Source organism: Leuciscus leuciscus (assembly GCF_965113295.1).
Source record: "Leuciscus leuciscus genome assembly, chromosome: 21".
NCBI lineage: Eukaryota > Metazoa > Chordata > Actinopteri > Cypriniformes > Leuciscidae > Leuciscus > Leuciscus leuciscus.
The window spans coordinates 2,650,972-2,662,664 of record NC_138745.1 but is presented as its reverse complement, the minus strand read 5'-3'; the positions used below and the strand labels follow the sequence as shown (position 1 = coordinate 2,662,664).

The window sequence follows — 11,693 nt, the reverse complement described above, 5'->3', positions numbered from 1 at the left end:
CAGAATGGATTGCATTCATCAAGGAGGTATATATAAAACTGCTTTAAAATTGCATCCCAAACATTTGTCCACAGAGCCACTGATGTCACAGATATGTGATTCCTGCAGGATTCTGGGAAGTTTGTAAAATAAACAGAAGCGAGGCAAGGGTCAGGTCAGGTCAGGTCAGGTCAGGTCATCTTAGACCCGAAACATGAAGTGTTCAAACAAGTGTTCATCACAACCAGAGATAAATGAATCGTGGTTCTGCAACCCAGTCAAATCTGGAGGGTTCATATTTGAACACATGCTTATTTTTATTACTGCTACTGTCCACATTTGAAAATAATAACAAAGTCATACAAATCTTATATTTCCTCACTTGCCGAGCCTCAAAGCCATACATTCATAAATCACACTGTCATGATTTATTTTGATTAATTGTACAAGGCTGTTTTGAAATAATAAAACAACCATAGCCGTGTTATTTAAGAATCTATGAGATACTATTATAATTTGTATTAATATTTGGAATAATTTTTATATTTTTTATTGTGTGTGTGAGTGTGTGTGCGTGTACGTGTGAGTGTATATCGGTATATACTATATATATAAGAGAGCTGTCAAGTCGATTAATCACACCTAACATAAGTTATATATACATTATATATGTTATATATACATTATATACAGATATATGTATATTATATTAATCACGATTAATCAATTTGACAGCACTAATTGAAAAAATTGAAATCATGTTTTATCAATTTGGATTTTATATTTTATATTTGTAATATGTCTAAGAAGTTTTTATTCATTTTTATTTATTATTTTAATTTAAAATGTTGTTATTTTATTTCAGTTAATTTCTATTTATTTATTTGAAGTAATGATAAAATGTCTTTTCATGGTTTTAGTTTGAGTTAACCATAATAACACAGAACCGTCTAGATAAAAAGTATTTGGAAACGTTAAGGTTGTCAAACGTCTGCGTCCGTAACAGATCTGGATTCATTTAATTGCAAATGCAAAAGCCACATAGTGGAATATTTTGTATCTAATGCCATTCAGTCACTTTGCATCTTCTGTGTGATGTTGAATCTCAGTGTGTAACGCTGTATGTGTCACTGCACGTGTGGTGTGTGTGTGTGTGTGTGTGTGATCAGAGGAAAGCCCTGACGTGTGTGTTGCGGAGCGGCTCTTCTCCAGCAGTCTGATGGTGATCGTGAGCAGATCTACACCGTTCAGGATGAACATCTATCACTTCAAGAAGGGCACAGAGATCTGTAACTACAGCTACTCCAGCAACATCCTCGCCGTCAGACTCAACCGTCAGGTGCAGCACTCATTACACTCGACACACAGACCATTATCATACCACATCATTACACTCAACTAATTAATACTTCTATTCAACAAACACACATTCAAAGGGAGAGTAAAGACACTTATAATGATTTTTGTTTCAAATAAATGCTGTTCTTTTGAGCTTTCTATTCATCAAAACATCCTGAAAAATAAAATGTATCACGATTTCCTGTTTTTAACATTGATAATAATCATAAATGTTTCTTGAGCATCAAATCATCATATTAGAATGATTTCTGAAGGATCATGTGACACTGAAGATGCTGAAAATTCAGCTTTGAATAAATTACATTTGACTATATATTCACATAGAAACAGCTGTTTTAAATTGTAATAATATATCACAATTTTACTGCATTTTTCATCCGATAAATGCATTTTCTCGAGTATTCCAAACATTTATACTTCCTTCTTTCAGAGACTCGTGGTTTGTTTGGAGGAGGCCCTGTACATCCATAATATCAAGGACATGAAACTCCTGAAGTCTGTCCTCAACACGCCACCGAACCCCAAAGGTGAAGCGTTAAAACTGCACACAGCTCAAGTACACCTCTGAGTTATTACTGTAATCACACCTCAAAACCTGCTTTATTAATGCTTTCCATTCTGCCAGGTCTCTGCGCATTATCTGTCAATCATTCCAACTCATACCTGGCCTATCCTGGGAGCTTCACCGCTGGAGAAATCACTCTGTATGATGCTGTGAATCTGGTAAGTACGGAAGCGTGTTTACGCCACAGAGTGAAAAATAAAAACGGTAATTCAGACTTTTTATATATTAGATATAAAGTCGCAATTGCGAGTTATAAACTCACAAATCGGAGAAAAAAATGCTATCTTTTTTTCCTTAGAACTGGACTTTATAACTCGCAATTCTGTGAAATGATGTGACAATTGCGAGAAAAAACGTCTAAAAATAATTTTTAGCGATTATTAAAATCGACTTAATAACACGCAATTCTGACTTTATAACACAAAATTGCAACTTTATATCCCAAAATTCCGACTTTATATCTCGCAATTCTGACTTTATATCTCGCAATTCTGACTTTATATCTCGCAATTGCGACTTTATATCTCAAAATTCTGACTTTATAACACAAAATTGCAACTTTATCTCAAAATTCTGACTTTATAACACAAAATTCTGACTTTATCTCAAAATTCTGACTTTATAACATGCAATTGCGACTTTATATCTCGCAATTCTGACATTATAACACAAAATTGCAACTTTATATCTTGCAATTCTGACTTTATAACATGCAATTGCAACTTTATATTTCAAACTTCTGACTTTATAACACAAAATTGCAACTTTATCTCAAAATTCTGACTTTATAACACAAAATTCTGACTTTATAACACAAAATTGCAACTTTATCTCAAAATTCTGACTTTATAACACAAAATTCTGACTTTATCTCAAAATTCTGACTTTATATCTCGCAATTGCGACTTTATATCTCGCAATTCTGACTTTATAACACGCAATTGCGACTTTATATCTCAAACTTCTGACTTTATAACACAAAATTGCAACTTTATCTCAAAATTCTGACTTTATAACACAAAATTCTGACTTTATAACACAAAATTGCAACTTTATCTCAAAATTCTGACTTTATAACACAAAATTCTGACTTTATAACATAAAATTGCAACTTTATCTCAAAATTCTGACTTTATCTCAAAATTCTGACTTTATAACACACGATTCTGACTTTATAACACAAAATTGCAACTTTATCTCAAAATTCTGACTTTATAACACAAAATTCTGACTTTATAACACAAAATTGCAACTTTATCTCAAAATTCTGACTTTATAACACAAAATTCTGACTTTATAACATAAAATTGCAACTTTATCTCAAAATTCTGACTTTATCTCAAAATTCTGACTTTATAACACACGATTCTGACTTTATATCTTGCAATTCTGAGAAATAAAGTCAGAATTGTGAGATGTAAAGTCGCAATTGTGAGATAAAAAGCTTCCATAGGTAAGAAACCCTATGTTCTCCCATCTGATCTCCCACATGTATTGAATCTCCCATCTGTTACTTTAAAAGTTAAGCAGAGCTGAAATCCTCTCCTCTTGGGTTATTTCAGAGGCAGGTGACGGTGATCTCGGCTCATGCCAGTCATGTGGCCGCCGTCTCTTTCAGTGCTTCAGGAACCTGTCTGGCCAGTGCTTCTGAAAAAGTGAGTCTGAGAAGGTTGTTTTCTCAGATATTCTCCATCTCATTATTCTCACCATGTTCTGATTGTGTAATAACCCAGGGCACTGTTATACGAGTCTTCAGCATTCCTGACGGAGACAAACTGTTTGAGTTTCGCAGAGGGTTGAAGAGGTAAGAGATTATTTATATAGTGCTTTGCACAATACATATTGTTTCAAAATGCTATATATAGTCTGACTATGTATAAATATATTCAGATACCTTAACAATTGATGTTTCTTCAACTACAAGCACTTTAACTGTATATACCAGGGGTTGATTTTCATTTAAAATAACACATGACTTTTTGTTCATATTAAGACTTAAATGTCCTACAATGACTTCATAATTAAATTGTGAAAATTACAAATGTATTTTTAGGGCCGTCAATATGTGTGTGTGTATATATATATATTTATATTTATATTTAATATTTAATTACATTTAAATAGATATTTAATTATTTAAATATATATAGCAATGAAAAAACATTAATGAAACATTTTTGAAAAAATACTTTTTGTTTATTTTATTTTAATTTAATTGACAATTTTTTAAATGAAAATACAAAAGTAATCAGAATTTGAAAGCAGTGTTAAATTTTGCTTTCTTAAAAATGTCAAACTTTATATTTTTCTTCAAACAGTATAAAGGACATTTATAAATGGATAAATATAGCTTCCATAAAGTTTTTGGAATGATCACTAAATTTGGGGGTCCAAGGCATAAAAAACAACAACAAAAAACAACAACTCTGGTATAGATATTAATGTTGTACACTTTAGATCTTAACATTTAAAATGGCATTTCCAATCAAGCTGTAATTTTGACAAATTAAGCAATGTGTGAAAATATGTAATTGTGATTGTGCATAAATTGTAATACAAATGAGTTGGCTATTTAATTGCAAAAGTGTTCGAATGCTACGCTTCATTGAAACATTTTAAATGGAAAAATCACTGAGAGTGTGTGTGTGAAAGGAGTGTTTTATGACAGAAACATCAAGTACTCATACGTGAAAGATGTGTTCAGGTACGTCAGCATCAGTTCCCTGTCGTTCAGTGCCGACGCACAGTTCCTATGTGCCTCCAGTAACACAGAGACTGTTCATATCTTCAAACTGGAGCATCATAGTCCCAGGTACAGACAACATCCCATCACAAAACATGTATACAGCATCACAGATGATGTGCATTAATACAGTAGAGCTTCATGATTAATCGCTAAAAGATCGTGAGCTCGATTCAAACACTCACGCGAACTTATTCCTGTATGACAGCGATTCGGCTCTGTCTATTAAAGCTTTGACAAGTCCGATCACAGCGAACATTCAGATCTGTGTTCTGATCCAGAAAGAGCCGTTGTCATGTATTGGTACAGTCTTTTAAACCACACAGTATCATCATTTCTGTGTTACAATCACTCAAATTATCACGGAAGTACTGGAATAAAAGTTTATACTTAAGATATAAACACTGACTGATGTCTACCATGTGATCAAAATTAGGGCAAATCACCTTTTGAAAGTAACTTGATGCTTAAAATAACGATAGTATCAGTTACATCGTTACACCAGTAGATGGCGACAAGTGACTGTTAAAAATCTCTCATTGAATCATTCATTCAAGAGATTCGTTCAAAAACGCTGATTCATCCAGTAATGAAACATTTGAAGGATTTATGAGTGAGTCATTGAATCATTCATTCAAGAGATTCGTTCAAAAACGCTGATTCATCCAGTAATGAAACAAGTTGAGTATTAATGAGCGAGTCATTGAATCATTCATTCAAGAGATTTGTTCAAAAATGCTGATTCATCCAGTAATGAAACAAGTGAAGGATTTATGAGTCATTGAATCATTCATTCAAGAGATTTGTTCAAAAACACTGATTCGTCCAGTAATGAAACAAGTGGAGTATTTATGAACGAGTCATTGAATCATTCATTCAAGAGATTCGTTCAAAAACGCTGATTCATCCAGTAATGAAACAAGTGAAGTCTTTATGAGCGAGTCATTGAATCATTCATTCAAGAGATTCATTCAAAAACGCTGATTCATCCAGTAATGAAACAAGTGAAGGATTTATGAGTCATTGAATCATTCATTCAAGAGATTTGTTCAAAAATGCTGATTTATCCAGTAAGAAACAAGTGGAGTATTTATGAGCGAGTCATTGAATCATTCATTCAAGAGATTCGTTCAAAAACGCTGATTCATCCAGTAATGAAACAAGTGGAGTATTTATGAGCGAGTCATTGAATCATTCATTCAAGAGATTTGTTAAAAAACGCTGATTCATCCAGGAATGAAACAAGTGGAGTATTTATGAGCGACTCATTGAATCATTCATTCAAGAGATTTGTTCAAAAATGCTGATTCATCCAGTAATGAAACAAGTGAAGTCTTTATGAGTGACTCATTGAATCATTCATTCAAGAGATTTGTTCAAAAACACTGATTCATCCAGTAATGAAACAAGTGGAGTATTTATGAGCGAGTCATTGAATCATTCATTCAAGAGATTTGTTCAAAAACACTGATTCATCCAGTAATGAAACAAGTGGAGTATTTATGAGTGACTCATTGAATCATTCATTCAAGAGATTTGTTCAAAAATGCTGATTCATCCAGTAATGAAACAAGTGAAGTCTTTATGAGTGACTCATTGAATCATTCATTCAAGAGATTTGTTCAAAAACACTGATTCATCCAGTAATGAAACAAGTGGAGTATTTATGAGCGAGGCATTGAATCATTCATTCAAGAAATTCATTCAAAAACGCTGATTCATCCAGTAATGAAACAAGTGAAGTCTTTATGAGTGAGTCACTGAATCATTCATTCAAGAGATTCATTCAAAAACGCTGATTCGTCCAGTAATGAAACAAGTGAAGTCTTTATGAGTGAGTCACTGAATCATTCATTCAAGAGATTCTTTCAAAAACGCTGATTTGTCCAGTAATGAAACAAGTGGAGTATTTATGAGCAGGTCTTTGAATCATTCATTCAAGAGATTTGTTCAAAAACACTGATTCATCCAGTAATGAAACAAGTAAAGTCTTTATGAGTGAGTCACTGAATCATTCATTCAAGAGATTCGTTCAAAAACGCTGATTCGTCCAGTAATGAAACAAGTGGAGTATTTATGAGCGAGTCATTGAATCATTCATTCAAGAGATTTGTTCAAAAACGCTGATTCTTCCAGTAATGAAACAAGTGAAGTCTTTATGAGTGACTCATTGAATCATTCATTCAAGAGATTTTTTCAAAAATGCTGATTCATCCAGTAATGAAACAAGTGAAGTCTTTATGAGTGAGTCATTGAATCATTCATTCAAGAGATTCGTTCAAAAACGCTGATTCATCCAGTAATGAAACAAGTGGAGTCTTTATGAGTGAGTCATTGAATCATTCATTCAAGAGATTCGTTCAGAAATGCTGATTCATCCAGTAATGAAACAAGTGGAGTAATTCAAATTAATTACATCTTTACATTATATATTTAATATTAACATTTTGTCTAGTAAGTTATATGTTATTTTGTTTAGTTGTACTCAGAATCGCGGGAGAATTGTGCTCTCTATATTAAACGAAACAATCATGATTCCCAGAAGTTTAAAGAGCAGTGTAATGGACTTCCACGCTGGTTATGGTCATGTGTGTTCTCATGATTCTCAGTACGGATTCTCCCTCCTGGTCTGGATATATGGGGAAGATGTTGTCTGCCGCCAGCTCTCTCCTGCCCTCTCAGGTGTCGGACATGATGCATCAGGACAGAGCGTTTGCTAGCGTTCACCTCAGCGCGGCGGGCATGAGGAACATATCCGCTCTCTCCATGTGAGTCCCAAACACGTCCCGTATGAGATATGGAGATGTGGAAGCTCCTGAATGTTGTTGTCTGTGCTGATAGGATCCAGAAGGTTCCTCGTCTTCTGGTGGCTTCATTAGATGGTCATCTCTACATCTATAACCTCGATCTGCAGGAAGGAGGAGACTGTCGTTTAGTCAAGAAGCACCGGTGAGCCAGAGGATCACACATCAGTCACTGGGTTCAAAAATCATGAATGTGTATTATTTACACAATAAATCATAAAATATAACATCGATTTAGTTTTTTGTTCAATTTGATTTATTATAAGCCATAACAAATATAACTGATTTAATTTTTTGTTCAACTGGATGCACAAGCCACAAAATATATAATTTATTTACAGTTTTTGTTAAATTTGATACACAATAAGCCATAAAATATATCATTTATTTTGATTTTTTTTTTTTTTGATACACAATAAGCCATAAAATATATATATTTTTTTTTTGTCCAATTTGATACACAATAAACCATAAAATGTATAATTGATTTACAGTTTTTGTCCAATTTAATTCACACTATACCATAAATTATATAATTGATTTGGTTTTTTGTCAAATTATATTCACAATAAACCACAAAATATATAATTTATTTTTAAAAATTGTTAAATTTGATGCACAATAAGCCACAAAATATACAATTTATTTATAGTTTTTGTTAAATTTGATACACAATAAGCCATAAAATATATAATTTTTTAAATTTTTTTGTTAAATTTGATACACAATAAGCCATAAAATATATATATTTATATATATATATATTTTGTCCAATTTTATTCACAATAAACCATAAAATATTTCTTTTAACATTTTTTTGTCCAATTTGATACACAATAAACCATAAAATATATAATTGATTTACAGTTTTTCGTCCAATTTTATTTACAATAAATCATGACATATAAAATGTATTTACAATTTTTGTCCAATTTGATTCACAATAAACCATAAAATATATAATTAAATTAGTTTTGTGTCAAATTGATATACAAATAAAGCATAAAAAATATATAATTTCTTCAAAACTGTTCAAATATTGTTGCCACCACACAAATTGCTGTTTCTTGCGCATGTTGTTTTTTATCTAAAACCATAAAATATATAATTGATATAGTTTTTTATCCACAATAAACCATAAAATATGTAATTTATTTAGTTTTTTGTCTTAATTTTATTCACAATAAACCATGAAATATAACATTTATTTACTATTTTGGCAAATTTGACACAAATTGCTGTTCTTGTCCATGTTTTTAATAAAACTTTATATGTATTTTGTAATTTAAGCAAAGGTGTGTGATTCAGTGAAACATATGCAACTGAAAATAAAACCTCTTGACTATATAAACGAGGCTCACTCAACATCAAATGGTCAGATCTCAAGCTGATTCTGCATGTCATTGTTCCCACAGACTGTATGAAAGTGCGGATGAAACCCGAGCGGCGTCGGAGCTGGAGCCCGGAAGTTTATCCTACGCAGAAACTGTTTCCACGAACACCAATCAGGACTCTAGTTCCCTCACGGGTTCGTCCAATAGGAATATGTGACCCTGGACCACAAAACCAGTCACATGTCGCACGGGTATATTTGTGGCAATAGCCATTGTATGGGTCAAAATTATCTTTTATTTTTATTTTTAAATTTATTATTTAATATTATTATTAAATTAAATATTTGTATTAAATATTTGTATTTATTTATTTTATGCCAAAAATCATTAGGATATTAAGTAAAGATCATGTTCCATGAAGATATTTTGTAAAAAAAAAAATAGTCAATTTTTAAATATATAAAAAAAAATTTTTGTGAGTGAATGCAGCAAAATCGCGACAAACTATAAATAAATATTTTTTTTATAAATGCACAACTTTAAAGGAGATTTTCTCAATGTTTCGATTTTTTTGCATCCTCAGATTCCAGATTTTCATAGTTGTATCTCGGCCAAATATTGCCCTATCCTAACAAACCATACATCAATGGAAAGCTTATTTATTCAGCTTTCATATGATATATAAATCTCAATTTCAAATGACTGGTTTTGTGGTCACATATATCAAATGTCTGGTTCTCACAGCACTTCCTGAAGACTGAAAGATAAATGATGATCCACTTTTCCTCCAGGCTACTCTGAGGACGGAGGAGTGAAGAGAGGAGAACTGATCCCAGATCACGAGTTTGCGGATGAATCGCTCCGTCTGGATGATGAACAGGAGTTTCCTCCGGTTAGCTTTCAGGACACCTGAAGGATACAGATCACTCATAACCATCATAGCTGTGGATAAAGACATGTTTATGGTGGAAATACATTTTACATTTACATTTATGCATTTGGCAGACGCTTTTATCCAAAGCGACTTACATTGTATTATCCTATACATTTATACATAGGTATGTGCAATCCCCTGGGATCGAACCCACAACCTTGCGTTGTTAACGCAATGCTCTTACCACTGAGCTACAGGAAATAAACAAGAGAACACCATCAGATTCAGTGTGACCAGATCAGGCTAACCTTATACAAGTACAATCACACTTTAACTAGAGCAAATGTGTGTGTTATGCATTTGCCGATTCTAACTACAACTGTGAAATCATATTTTGCCACAGATGTCTGTATACATGCTTAATATATAATGATGAAGAACAATCCTCTTCACCTCGTCAGTGGATGCAGAACTGATATGCTTTCACTCGAAACAGTGTTAGTTACCTACAGTATAAGAGTAGCAAACCTCTAATGAGAGATGTGTTAAATACAGCTTGTCGATACACTGAGTTGACAGATTACAGTAGTTTTAGGGTTTATAGTTTCAAATTCCATAATTATTTCATAAGATACGCAACAAATCATATCCTTTAATGTTCCTCTTTCTCACTCTCAGGTCTTTTTAGTCAATCTCACAGTAATAAAATAAAGCTGCCGAAATGAAAGTAAATGTTTGTGTGTTTGTGTTGAGGATGTGCTGGACATGTAGAAATTAAACACAAGGGTTGCAGAAGTTATGTAATATTGCCGTCTGAATTATGTATTATAAAGATACTATAGTTTTATAACAGATAACAGTAGCTTAGATCAATGCAACTATAAAACAAGTGATGAAATGATAGTGTTTGTTGTGACAAAAATGTAATTTAGACACTATACAGCTATGTTTATATATAGTTATAATAGAACAAACTCCTAATAATAGATCTATAGACTAGAACCAAAATGGCGTAATTGGATGTATTTTCAGTGAAAGACACTTTTTCTACAACTTTTCACACTCTCAGTAGTTTATTCAGTTTGTCTGCTGACGCTCGTCATTATGGACGCCCATTTCTGCCACATGTTTGGGTAAATCATAACTATGACATGCAAAGTCGTTCAGTAATTATGACATCAAAATATAAGAAATAAATATGAAATAAATATATTAAATAAAAGGTAAAAATGTACTTTTTTTGACTTTGTCGTGATTTTGACTTGAAATTATGAAAAAAGTCAGAGCAAACTTCATAATAATGAGAGAAGTCAAAATGATGAGATAAAAAGTTAAAATTGACTATGTCATAATTATAATAAAAACTCATCATTGTGACACTAAGTCATTCAGTGATTGTGACATAAAAAGTTAAATATATTAAATAAAAAGTAAAACTTTTTATGTCATAATTGAATTGAAAATAAATAATGAGAAAAAGTAAAAATTATGAGAGAAAAAGTCAAAATTGTGACTATCGCTGTCATATTTTATGACACTGTCATTCAGTAATAATGACAAAAAAAATATTATTATGACATTAAGTCATTCAGTGATTGTGACAAAGTTAAATATGTGAAATAAACATTTCAACTTGACTCATAATTTTGACAAGTCATAATGATGAATAGAAATTACAAAATTATGATAAAAAAAGTTGAAATTATGACTGTCATAATTGTGACTTTTTGTCATAGTTTTGATTTATGTTATAAGTATTACTTTAAAGTCATCATTTTGACTTCATGTCATAATTATGCATTTTTAATATCAGAATTGTGGCCATTTAAATAATAATTTTGTCTTAGTATGTCATAATTTTGACTTTTAATGTCTTAATTATGACTTAGTATGTCATAAATATTAGTATTTCATTTTCTTTCTACCTTTATGTCATAATTATGATGTCCAAAGGCATGATATTGTTCTGATTTGTGGCAGAAATGGCCTTCCATACATCCGTGTATGTACATCAGGTTTGATTTTTGTATTTAAT

The 11,693-nt window shown here is 31.9% G+C and overlaps 1 protein-coding gene across 2 annotated transcripts in view; it reads left to right on the top strand.

Moving 5' to 3' along the window:
• LOC309485317 (WD repeat domain phosphoinositide-interacting protein 1-like) overlaps positions 1-10,453 on the top strand; it is an 11,091-nt gene extending 638 nt beyond the window's left edge. Inside the window, exons 1-11 of one of the 2 annotated variants that reach the window (XM_082152130.1) lie at positions 1-26; positions 1,149-1,318; positions 1,769-1,865; positions 1,964-2,061; positions 3,466-3,558; positions 3,637-3,707; positions 4,608-4,716; positions 7,260-7,414; positions 7,488-7,595; positions 8,866-8,978; positions 9,576-10,453. The exon at positions 1-26 is cut by the window's left edge and continues 638 nt beyond it. In XM_082152130.1, the coding sequence (XP_082008256.1) occupies positions 1-26; positions 1,149-1,318; positions 1,769-1,865; positions 1,964-2,061; positions 3,466-3,558; positions 3,637-3,707; positions 4,608-4,716; positions 7,260-7,414; positions 7,488-7,595; positions 8,866-8,978; positions 9,576-9,697 (1,162 nt within the window). In that variant the 3' untranslated portion in view covers positions 9,698-10,453. Of the gene's footprint in view, positions 27-1,148; positions 1,319-1,768; positions 1,866-1,963; positions 2,062-3,465; positions 3,559-3,636; positions 3,708-4,607; positions 4,717-7,255; positions 7,415-7,487; positions 7,596-8,865; positions 8,979-9,575 lie in introns of both variants that reach the window. The other variant, XM_082152131.1, reaches the window with a different exon arrangement.
• The last annotated feature ends 1,240 nt before the right edge of the window (positions 10,454-11,693 follow it).